Source organism: Alexandromys fortis, unplaced genomic scaffold (assembly GCF_014885135.2).
Source record: "Alexandromys fortis isolate MF-2015 unplaced genomic scaffold, M_Fortis_MF-2015_v1.1 scaffold_12, whole genome shotgun sequence".
Lineage (NCBI taxonomy): Eukaryota > Metazoa > Chordata > Mammalia > Rodentia > Cricetidae > Alexandromys > Alexandromys fortis.
Genome location: NW_026067937.1, coordinates 18,577,436 through 18,590,070, shown reverse-complemented (window position 1 = coordinate 18,590,070; position 12,635 = coordinate 18,577,436). Strand labels below are relative to the sequence as shown.

The window sequence follows — 12,635 nt, the reverse complement described above, 5'->3', positions numbered from 1 at the left end:
TAGAGAAGCCCCAACTTTCATGCGGAGATGGCATGGCATGGTGCATTCTGTTTTGGAGGTTGAGTCCTCAGGCTCTGAGAGACAAGAGGATGGAGGGATCGAGACAGCTGCAGAATGAGAAGTGGGGAGCAGGTGGATGGGACAAGGCCAAGGATTTAAAGAAAGCAACAACTGAAAGTTTTCCACGGATGAGTTTTGACCTTTGAGAGGATTACTCTGGATATGGAGGTAAGAAGAAACCAGCAAGGATTCTGAGACGTGAGGATGCTGGCTTTGTTTACTAAGCCCTTTGGTAAGGCCACCCTGCCTCTGCCCTTCCTACTGCTACACTGTATCTTCTGTCTTTGCTCCTTTTCCAGTTGTTGTGATAAAATGCACTGAAAGCGGTAACTTAAGGGGAAATGGTTTATTTTGCTCAGATCATCAGGAAGCAGAGAGCGATGAACGACTGGGACTGCCCCTGGCTCCTTTTCTCCATTTATGCAGCTTGGGGTCCCAGCGAGAGGATGTCACCACTCTCGCCGGACAGGTCTTTCCATCTTAACACAATCCAGACAGCACGCCCCTGCCCAACCTGTCCAGGTTCCCTTCTCCCAGGAGACTAGGTTTTGTGAAGTTGACAATAAGTACCATCACACTCTCCAAACAGGTTCCTGGGCACACTTTCCAGCCATTGCTCTTTCTTCTCTAGTGGCTTCCACTCTGCTCCTCCCCCTCCTCTTCCTCCTCCTCCTTGGCTTCCTCTTCTGCTCCTCTGTCTCTGCATCCCCTCCCTATTATTCTCCTTCTACTTCCTTTTGCATCTACAGGCAAAGTTCTAGTTTTCAAAACTTTGGTTTCTCACGTAAGCATCTCCGACATCCTTTTGATCCTGGTCTCTCATCCCAGGTAAGGGTGATGACTTAGAAACATGTTCTTCAGTTTCTAGAGACTCTATGCGCAAGGACCGGGGCCCACATGGGTAGGTCTTCACTTGTTTGTTTGCTTATGGTGCTTCAGGCTCAATTGGGTGGGGGGACATTTGTCTTATTGGTGTTTCTAGCCTCTTTGTCCTGCCCTCAATAAATGTTTACTTAGTTCAATTTTAAAATGGACATGGATCTACTAAATATTGATGTACGATGTCCTCCTTATGATGTGAATATGGTCTCTCTCATTGGTTGATGAATAAAGCTGTTTCAGCCAGTGGCCAAGCAAAATAGAGCCAGATAGGAAATCCAAACGAAGATACAGAAAGAAAGAAGGCAGAGAGAGGGAGACGCCATGGAGTCACCAAAGGAATAACATGCCAGGCCATCATTGGCAAGCCACAGCCATGTGACAATATACAGATTAGCAGAAACTTTATTTAAGTTAATTGCGAGAGCTGCTCAATAATATGCCTAAGTAATTGGCCAAACAATTACAACTGATATTAAGCCTCTGAGTGGTTATCTTATAAGTGGCTGTAGGGACTTGCGGGTGGAGAGAAACCAGTCCCCGTGGGACCCGGTGAGAAGGATAGAAGTCACCATTTACAAAATATTCTAAATATTTCAGGGGCATCTGAACATTTTCAGGAAAGCAAGCCATCCTCATGTCGAAAAGAAGAGTATATCTCAACAAAGTAATATTTAAGAGTTTGTGAGTTTTATTTACTGGTAAGAAGAATAAGCTATAGAGTATTGGAGTGATGGCTCCAAGGGCCAATAGCACTTGCTGCTCTTGTAGAGAGCCTGAGATTTATACCCAGTGTCAAAATGGCAGCTGAGAAGTGTCTGTAACTCCAACCCCAGAGGATCTGAGGCCTTCTTCTCGTCTCTATGGGCACTGCACGCAAGTACATTTACATACATGTAGGCAAACACACAGATAAAATAAAAATAAATAAATCTTGTTTGTAAGAGGCCGTAGAAACGTCTATGCAGATTATCTTCCGTGTTGGGCAATGGCATTGATTAGCCCGGCTCACAACCCTGTGCCCATTAAGTGTATTCATTGAGGTCTTATTGTGAACAGAAAATGTTAAACTCCTGGCCTCCTTCAGGTAATGGATGTAATTGCTTCTGACACCAGATGCTCCTGGACTATCTGGCTGTCACTGTCCTGGTTCCCTCACTGAAATCACTGAAGATGAATGAAGTACCAAGGAACCCAGATGGCGCCACCACCTGGTCATTTCTATCATTGACTCAGAAGCCAGGGAAGGCAGATCCTTGAGAAAAGGGGATGCATGCACTGAGGTTCAAAGACACCTGGGTCAATGTGCTGGCTTGGAATTTTGTTTCTTTCATTTGAATTTTGTAATTTGTCTCATGTAGATAATGTACATATCAGATCCATCTCTAAATTTACATTTTTTAGAAGTCCTGTGAACACTACTGTTTCCTTTCAAATTCCAATTGTCCATTGTAAGTATATAGGAAAGTGGCTAGGTTTTGTCCATTAACTTTGACTCTTTCAGCCTCTGTGAAAACCAGTTGTTGTATGAGGTACTCCATGTGTTGCTATGGTAAAATACCAGACAAAGGCAACTTGACGTAGAAGGGTTTAAAACGCACTCCTTCCATCATGGTGGCGGGAGCATGAGGTGATGGGTCACGTGGCATCCATCATCAGGAAGCAGAGAGACAGGAACACTGGTGCTCAGCTCACTTCCTCCTTTGTATCCAGCCCAGGAGCAGGGCATGGGGTGAGCTGCCCACACCTAGAAACTCCCACATAGACAAGTTTGGCCCCATGGTAATTCTAACGCACATCCAATAGACGATCACATCCAATTGACGATCAAGCTGTTATATCAGCTATCAATATCACAGCTATTAATTCCAAAAGTTTTTGTGATTGATCTTTGAGACTTCCTATATCAGCAGTGCCATCACCTGCAAAAACATTTCCTTCCTTCCCTTCCTCCCTCCCTCTTTCCCTCCCTCCCTCTTCCTTCCTTCCTTCCTTCCTTCCTTCCTTCCTTCCTTCCTTCCTTCCTTCCTTCCTTCCTTCCTTCCTTCCTTCCTCTTTTACTTCGTCCTAAAAGCATCCATTACATTCCCTTTCTTGAGTAATTTAATTGGCTAGGACTCTCTGTAGGACGTTGTAGGGGTATGACAAGGAAAGCCCTTGGCGGCCTCTCATCTAACGGGAAAAGTGTGGCTTCTTACCTGCCAGCAGCAAGTCTTGGTAAACTCTTTTTATCGAGTTGAGGAAATGACTTCCCTTCTATTCCTAGTTCACCAAGGAACAATATATCTTCCCTTACAGCAACACATAAAGTATTGCCTGCACTTTGATCTCTTGGGGGAAATGCATCTCACATCAAAAAAAAAAAAAAAAAAAAAAAAAAGAGTAGAGTCTAGCTATAATCCAAAGTAGTCTTTGGGGACTCGATAAGGCTATATTCTTCTCTATAAATCCGTGTGTTTTTTAAAATTTGTACTCAGTGAAGAAGAGCGGTATGGAGGGCAATTTGGTGGTCTGGAGTAGCTTGGGAACAAGGCACAAAAACTGATCGGAAGCTAACTAGGACGAGAGTCTCTGCAAAGGGGACAGCAACAGTAGTGGCCTCATCCTTGAGCTTGTGAGCTGAGGATCGTGCCTGACCTAGCAATCACCACCTTGTCTAACTGGCCGCTTAGTGTGTGCTGTGAAACGCCGGGTTAGTTTGCTTTTTAGCACCGCTCTTTGGGGTGGTGTATGTTGGGGTGTGTGTGGAGGGTGTGTGTGGGGGGGGGGGAGGCCGAGACTCACGAGTAAAAACCAGAGCGCCAGGACCGCGACAAGTCCCTCGCTCTAACCGAAGCTGGGCACACACCAGGTGGCTGGGATCGGGACGCGCGCCCCCGCCCGGTCCACGCGCGCTGGGGCTGCCACAGCCACACACCCGGTGGCTTCGGAGCGCACTGCCGGGCGCGCTCTCCGGAGCTCCTGCGTCTGCAATCTCGCGTGCTAGGGCGCCGGCAGTGACAGGCGGGGGGCGCGGCGCTGCTCTGCCACCGGCTCCCAACCGGCCTGGAGTGGCCGGGTTGAGCAGCAGGCGACCACGGGCTTCCGGACCCTCGCTGCGGCTGCGGGGAGCTCGGGCCGTGGCTCCTCCGGCTCCAGTCTGGGCGCCCGGGGCTACTCGCTGCCGCCGCCCATGGGTATCAGAGAGTTTCCAGGCGGCGCTCCCAGGGCCAAGAGCATCGCTGTGTGAGTAGCGCCGCAGGAGCGGGAGGGCGGCGGGCAGGTGGTCCCAGGCACCCGGACCCTGCTCAGCCCGCACTGCCACGCTCGGGGAGGGAGGGAGGGACTGTCGTGTGCGGCTGAGCCGGGGAAGTTTCAGCACCGTCTCCCGGCCACTCGTCCCTGCTCACGTTGCCCGAGGCGCCCAGGGGAGGGCGCGGGACCCGACGCCGAGGTTCCCGGGAGCAGGGCATAAGGCGAGCAGCACGAGGGGAGCAGCCATGAGTCCTCACCGGTCCTCACTGACATCTCCTCCTCTCTGCCCTTGACTCATCCCGCCTTCCCGCGACCTCAGTGGTATGAGGAGGTCACCGGACGTCAGCCCACGGAGACTGTCCGACATCAGCCCTCAGCTCCGGCAGCTTAAGTTCTTGGTGGTGGACGAGGCCATCAAGGAGGATCTGAAATGGTCGCGCTCCGTGGAGGACCTCACTAGCGGGCCAGTGGGACTCACGTCCATCGAGGAACGGATCCTGCGCATCACAGGCTACTATGGCTACCAGCCCTGGGCGACGAGCTACAAAAGTAAGACCCCCTATGTAATCCCCCCCCCAATCCCTGGTGGTCTCCTTGCCTGAGACACAGCAACCAGGGAAGTGCAGAGGGAAGGACCATTGCACCCTCCCTCCTGCACACGGATTGGCAACTTCAATAAAGAGGCCTGGAGGCAGTTCTCCTACACGGAAGCCACTGGGGGGCTTTCTGTTACATTCGCTCTGCTTTCTGCTTCCCAGATACAGAATCTTTACCTCCCCCCGCCGCACCCCCCCCCCAACACGTGTCCACTTCCAAGTGATTCCGAGGGCACGCCTGTTGTGGCTGTCCGGGAGAAATGCTTCGGAGAAGCAGAGTCCTTTTCTGAGTGGGTTTCTGATTGGATTCCGGTGCCCTTAGCTCAGCAGAGGTCAAGCTTGGGGCAGCCTGGATTTTAACTATGGCAGTCCTTGACTGAGTGGGTTTCTGATTGGATTCCGGTGCCCTTAGCTCAGCAGAGCTCAGGCTTTGGGGCAGCCTGGATTTTATCTATGTCTCTCAGATACAAATGATGAAGAGTCACTGGACCTAGCCCTGTTTCTTTGCTTTAGGACTATATGGTTCTAAGTGAGAGGATTTTATCTGGATCTTTGAAGAAACTTGAGTGTCTGAAGAGATGACTGCTTGGCGCCAGGTGGGGGAACTCAAACTTTACCCTGGGCGTCAGCTGCCGACCTTGGCTGCCCCGATGAGCCATCACCTGTGGGGGCGGGGCTTATTTGGTGCCCTTTATTTTGTGTGTGTGTGAGAGAGAGAGAGAGAGAGAGAGAGAGAGAGAGAGAGAGAGAGAGAGAGAGAGAGAGAGAGAGAGCTGCTTGAAACAAACTCAAGATATTGTTTGAAATATTATCAGGACCTTGGGTCGTACCTTTGTAGTTAGACACTGCAGAAAGATCGCAACTTGCCCCTCAGTGGGTTGAAGAAGTGAGCATGAGTCATTCATGTGTAAGAAAGTCTAGACTAACAGTTTGGTAATTCTGAATGATCTTTTAACCTTTTATTGCTGGGGATTAGAACATGATGTATTGGTTTTTAGGGGGAAAGACATTTGCTGTATAATTCAGTAATATTCACCAGTAAAAGTGTGTTTCTACTTAGATTATTCTTAACACCTTCTAGTCCAGCCACTTGGGTGTGAGCTTGTTCATTTTGTTATTTGCAATAAGTGGTACGGGGTTTGAGTGCTTGATTTCAATGGTCTGATTTGACCTTACATGTCCGTGGAGATCGTATGTAACTCAGTTTAAACCTTTTTAATGCTCCTGTGTCTCCCTGCCTGGGATTCTGCTGCTAAGATTGTTGCCTGCGTTGGCTTTCTATTGCAGAAGGGAGTTCTCTGCCATGGAGAGCCTTTTAGCACAGAGTAGGAAGTCGAGTCTTTCAGAACCGAGCTTTCCTGAGGGTGTGTAGAGGATCCTGTCTTCCGGTTTTGGGAGCGTCTGTTAGAAAATAGATATTCTATATTTTGTGTCTACATTCTCTACTTTCTTATAATTAAAGACAATGCTATAAATTACAGGCTTTGAGAAGTTATCTCTCAGCCCCTGAAGTCATAATGAGGTTTATTTTTATGGTTCCTTGTATCCCTGGCTCGAAAGCCATGGCTGAGGTTTGTGACTTTGGGGGCTGGTGAGCAGCTTTGGGACATGACAACTGTGTTCAGCATACTTTACAGTAAAACCTAGGAAAGACCACATAGAGAGAGAGGCACTTGTCCCCCCAACAATATTCCTGGACACCATTTTCCCAAGTCTCCTCTGAAGGACTCCGTGGGGGTAGGGAAGGCCACAGTAGTTCTTGCCCTGTGGACAAAATCCTCAGCCCATTCATTCCCTCTAACCCTGTGAGGATTCTCTCTTCTTCCAAGGTATTTCCTTGCTACTAAAATGCTTTAGGTGACAAGTGACATTTTGATGAATTAATTGGCTTTACGTTTAAATTTAGAGGCGCTAATGTTTTATTCATGCAGCAGAAGAGGTTTTAGGGCAGCGTTCCTCTGTTCGCCATTTCTGCCCAACTCTGAAAATAAAAACGTGGAGGCATACCCATCTGCGGGCACCAGTTCCTGCTTGGTTTGTTGCGTGATACATGAACTCAACAAACTAGAAGAGACAGTGATTACAAAGTAAAGTACACACACACACACACACACACACACACACACACACACACACACACACACCAGAGGGCAACCTTTGGTGTCATTCTTCAAGTGCTATCTGTTTATTTTTTGAGACAGCAGCATCTCTCACAGACCTGGGATTTGCTGAGTAGGCTAGGCTGACCGGTCTGTTTCCACCTCTCCAGTGCTGGGATTTCGGACAGGTGACATGACAACCTGTCTTTTCACGTGGGTTCTGGGGATTGAACTTGGGCCACAATGCTTCCTAGATGAACACTTTGCCAACTGAGCTACTAAGACAGAACTCTTGATGCTACGCTTTGGTTTAGCCCCAAGCCTTTGAACCTTTGGCACTGTCGGTGTTTTTTGGATTATTTTGTTGTGTGGGGGCTGCCAGTATTAAACAGTACCCTTGGCTTCTGCTCACTGGATAACGGAAGATTGCCATTCTCCCCCATTTGGGAACCAGAATATTTCCTGGCCCTGACAGACGTCCTCTGCGGGGTGAGCCTTTGGTTCAGAACTACTTGGTTACTCTGAGCCCTAAGTTTGTACACCAACAAGCAAGCCCTCTGGGTTCTCTTCACCTTTCCTCTCCTGTTGGACCATTCCTTGGGGTTTTGTGATGGGTCTCCATGGAGCTGGATGCTCCCGCTACTCTCCTAACTCCTCTACTGGCCCCAGGCTGCTGATAGCTCATCGAGTTCAGCTTCTCCTAACAGCATCCTTTGCCTTCCTACCTTAGTCCAGAGTGGAGGAAAAGGAGTGACTGGGATGTTCTCAGCGGTTTCCTTTGCTTCCTCCCCTGATGTAGACGTGGGTTGGGAGAGAGGTTAGATGGAAAGAGAGGGACCATATTTGGGAATGCCTCGTGTGTGTATATGGACAGGCAGCCTGCAGCAGCTGGCATGGTTGGGACTTGGCTAATCTGCACAGGGAAATAGCATACCTAGAGTTTCCCAGATGGAACCTCCTGGTGCTTCTTTGCTTGGCGGGTTCTTTGGGGACACTTGTCTCATGGCAAGACATAGAGCTGGGGAATGGAAGACGGAGTTCCTAGCATGGGTTCACCTTCATCCAGAAGCAAGGGTGGCACAGCTTGCCTTAAACCAACAGCTACTAAGGTCAGTACAGAGAAACTGAGAAATTGTGCTTACACTGAGCAGGGATATTTCACTCTGTCACAGGATCATCTAATGGCTTCAGAACGGTTCTCTCTCACACTCTTTCCTAATAGAAGCACTTCTTAGACATAGCTGTGTGGAGAATGGGGTCATGCCTAACTGTGCAGAAGTCTCTTCTGGGTCTCCTTACAGTGTGTCTGGTCTAAAACACTTTTATATGCATTCATTAATACCACACAATGTCAACATATAGAGATAGACGTGAGCAGGGCTAGCGTGTTGAGATGAAAATGATTTGATCTTAGAATGCTGTTGGGTTTAGTGTTAAGCCATTCTTAGGGTGGAAAACAAGCTAGTCCCCGTCTCTAGCTTACTCCCACCAGCCAAGGCATTGTGAATTTAGGCCAGGAGCATGCAGTGGATGAGGGTAGACATTTTCTGTTTGAAGTCTCTAATATGTAAAACACTGAGTGGAAAGGACACTGATGTTTCTGGTTCCTCCAGGATCAGGCATTGCAGCAGCTTTGTATGCGGTGAATAGAGGGGCTTCTGGGGGTGACAGTCCTCTTGATTGCTGTGCCAGATGTTGTGTGACATGATTCCCGGAAAGACATAGATTAATGTGTATTCATCCCAGTTAGGGAACCAATGACAAGCCAAAGAGACCATACCACTGAAGTCCAGCTTGGTAAATCAGTGAGTTTATCTGTGTTACTCAGAGGAGTATCGTGTGAGGTTACATACAAGAGCAGGGATACCGCAAAGGCAGCTGCATCACTGAAAGCTGCACTAGCCTGGGTGATAACTTGTGGAAGTTGCATCCCTGGAGCCTTGTGTAGAACTTGCAGGCAGGTCCAAGAGTCTCCTCCATGCTCTGGGCTAATCTGAGTTCCTTCAGTCCCTCCTATTTCTAGATGCTTAAGGAAGCGCACGGGGGGGGGGGGGGCTTTGTGAATCTGCTCAATTTGAGGGACTTCCTGAGACTTATGAGTTGCTTACTTCTTGGGTCTTAAAAAACATCCTTCCAGATTTTCTGAGTCTTAATCAGCTTCCTTCAGAACTTTCTAGTTTCAAAGCTGATGGAATACATCAGCTCAAGGAATGGCTGCTTAGCACCCTTTCAGACTGATATGTGTGCATAGGCTACCAGCAGACCTTTGTACCTAGTGAGATGCACAATACAGTTGAGGTCACCAGAGCACAGCTTCTGCACAAGATCGGACCCTTTGGAATAACACCAGTCAAATTGCAGCTCATAAATGACCTACTTGAGGGCCTGATGATTTATGCTATTCTAAAATGGTGTGGAATACAAGAGATGAGGGAGCAGGCGAGTGGCAAGTCTGGGATCATCAGAAGACACCTTACTGAGAGGTCAGTGCCGTAGTCAGAGTTCTGTTGCTGTGAAGAGACACCGTGACCACAACAACTCTTATAAAGGAGAATATTTAATTGGGGCTGTCTTACAGTTCAGAGGTTTAGTCTCATCTGATCTTCAGTATGTGCTGAGATCCCAAAGAAACAGTGACTGATACCCGTGAAAGAACAGACTTGCCAGTGAGAGCAAGCTTCCTTCTTCCATGTCCTTTGTATAGGCTGCCAGCAGGAGGTGTGGCCCAGATTAAAGGTTTACTAGTCCCATCTCCAAAAATCGGAGTTATTTGGGTGAATGATGGTAGCAAACCTCTGAACAACCACCTAGGGCGTGGCTGAAAATGTTTCTCATTTGCAGCTTGAGGTGGTTTTGCCACACGGTTCTGTAGGGGATACAGTGCTCCACTAAGATGGTTTGTAGCCCAGAAGGCTACAGGCTGTGTGGGACTGCTGGGTGCTGAGCTACGTATTCGGTGTAACGTCTCAGACAGTCTTCTGGTTTGACAAATGTTTTCCTGTGACATTCGGATCTTCTCCTAGTCAGTGTGATGTGTGTGTCATCGCCGATACAGGACTGGATCCGGATCTGCTAGGAAATTATTTTTATCCTCTCCACTATCTACTGGAAATAATAGAGTCTATAAAAATCTGGTATGTCCTAAAAGTTTTATTCAGGGTAGGGAGGAAAGTGCTTCCTAGCGCATGTCAGCTCAGGTTTCAGGGTTCTCGTTTTAGAAAATGAGATCGCCCACTTTCAATACATACATAAAAAAATTCCATCTTCTTTTTAAGAGTAGATGCAGTTATGATTGTAGGTATGAAAGAGTCGAGTTTGGGCAGCATTCTGTCCATGCTGTGTGTGAGAGAGAGAGAGCTTAATAAACATTTTTTTATGATGGGTGATCATTGTATTATCATTCAATACCAAGGAATGACTTTCTCCTCTTCCTCCTCCTCCTCCTCTTTCTCCTCTGCTCCTCCTCCTCGTTTTCCTCCTCCTTGTTCTTCTCCTCCTTTTTCTCTGTCTGTCCAAAACTCACCAAATAGGGTTGAGAAGATGGCTTGGTTGGTAAACTGTTCGCTGCACAAGCATGAGGATAACATCCGGTGTCAACCCCTAGACTCCTCATGCACATATACATATATGCTCATGTGGGGGAACGCTTGCACAGATGGGTCACACATGTACATGTGGGCATACCCACATACACATGCAAGTGAGGACACACACACATTCTCACATACACATGTGGGCACACATACACGCACACACACACACACAGGGCTGCCTCAAGAAATGTCTTGAAGATTATGTAAATATTGTAAACCAGAATAACAAACTTCAAGAGCTTATCCAGACTGTTTCACTCTGTCAGCAATTTATCAAATATTGAACATAGAAATATTTCAAAGGTTATCTGATTTTATGCAGTAGATATATATGGGTGCATATAAAATATTTAAGTCATTGGAATTTAATCTTTTTTAAAAGATTTATCTGTTTTATTTTATATGTGGGTGTTCTACCCGAACATATTTCTGTTCACCCCATTTGCATACAGTGTCCTTAGAAGCCAGAAGAATCCTCTGGAATGGAATTATAGAGGGTTGAGAGCTGTAGATTGGGTGCTGGGAACCAAACCCAGATCCTCCGCAAGAGCAGCCAGTGCTCTTAACCATTGAGCCACCTCTCCAGCACCTAGAATTTCTTCTTAACACCCCAGGAAATGTGGTTCTACATATGCATAAATGTGTTTTCTCTGTCGTAGACAACGTTTATCTAGTGGTTATCTCGGAAGACATTTGAGGAGTTTTGGTATTGGGTCAGAGAGAAGAAGAAAGGGGCATTTCCTGCTGTGCTGAGTATAAAATGTTCCCTCGAGGCACATGTGTTCCAAGACTTGTTTGTCCATCAGCTCAGGGGGCTTTTTACAAACGATCATGAGGGCTCTGATTCCATCCATGGTTGGACTAATCTCCTGATAGGTTTACTATTTGATGACACCATAGCCGGGGTCAGGAAGCCAGGAGGTAGAGCCTAACTGGAGGAGGGCACTGCCTAGAAAGGGCAGGTTTTATCTGGGGACCCTTCCTTCTCTCTTACTCATGTCTACTAGGAAGAGAGACTTCCCCAAGGCCCTTCTGCAACAATGTTTCTGCCTTGCCAACAGTCTAAACATAATGGGGCAGCCAAGCATGGACCTCAAACCTCTAAAACTGTGAGCCAGTGGGAATCTTTCCTCCCTTAAGACATTTTTTTTCTTGGGTTTTTTCTCGGGTATTCGTTACACCAACAGAAAACTCACACACACTTTCTGCCTGGCCCCTTCAGCACCATTTCTTGATATTGTTGCTGAGAAGTCTATGAGCCAGGAGGCAACTTAGAAAAATGACCGCATAGCATTCCAGACACTTCTAGGGGGCGGGGATTCTTTTGTGAATCCTCTCAAAGCAGATAAAGTAGCAGCACATACGCATCCTTTTATTTATAAATGCATGCCCACTAACTCACAGATCTGTCTGTCATTCATCATTATTCATTTCTTCGGTCACTAAAGAATCCCACTGCTTCTTCAGGGTAATAATCCACCTATTCCTCAGGTCAGCAGGGATGCACGTGTGGTACGGTCACTCAGCTCAATCTATAATTTGCATTGGTTCCTATACCTTTTTTTTTCTTGTCTTGAGTCATCTCACAAGTGTACTACATGCCTACATATATACATTTCCCTAAATATCTTGGGGTTAATTTGCATCAACACTGACCAACCACAGACTAATGGCTGCAGTATGTAAAACATACTATTGATGCTCTCTTGTGTAGACCATCATAACTAGTTAGACTCAGCATGTGAAAGTGTAAGAGCAGTGATTCTCAACCTGTGGTTCACAACCCCTTGGGGGCCGAATGATCCTTTCACAGGGGTTGCTTAAGACCATTGGAAAACACAGACATTTACACTACAATTCACAAAAGTAACAAAATCACAAGTATGAAGTAGCAACATGAGAAACTGTATTAAAAGATCACCACATTAGGAAGGTTGAGAACCTCTGTGTTAGAGGGACACAGGCAGACAGGGAAGGCCAGCGGGTTCCCTGACATAACAGCTTCTTGTTCCCAGAAGAGATTTAAGGACAGATAACAGAAAAGCATGGGGGTGGGTATCTAAGAACAAATAGGGAAAGCGAGAACCAGCCAAGCCAGACTTCTAGCTTTAGGGCCCTTCCCATCCCTTCCTTCCTCCACTTGGTCTTCTGTCTTTCTTCAAGGCTCAATTCTC

At 47.2% G+C, this 12,635-nt stretch overlaps 1 protein-coding gene across 1 annotated transcript in view; it reads left to right on the top strand.

The window, feature by feature from the left end:
- Window positions 1-3,400: 3,400 nt before the first annotated feature.
- Slc35f3 (solute carrier family 35 member F3) overlaps window positions 3,401-12,635 on the top strand; it is a 218,416-nt gene continuing 209,181 nt past the window's right edge. The window contains exons 1-2 of the mRNA XM_050147144.1: window positions 3,401-4,164; window positions 4,493-4,722. Of these exons, the coding sequence (XP_050003101.1) occupies window positions 4,112-4,164; window positions 4,493-4,722 (283 nt within the window). The 5' untranslated portion in view covers window positions 3,401-4,111. The remainder of the gene's footprint in view (window positions 4,165-4,492; window positions 4,723-12,635) is intronic.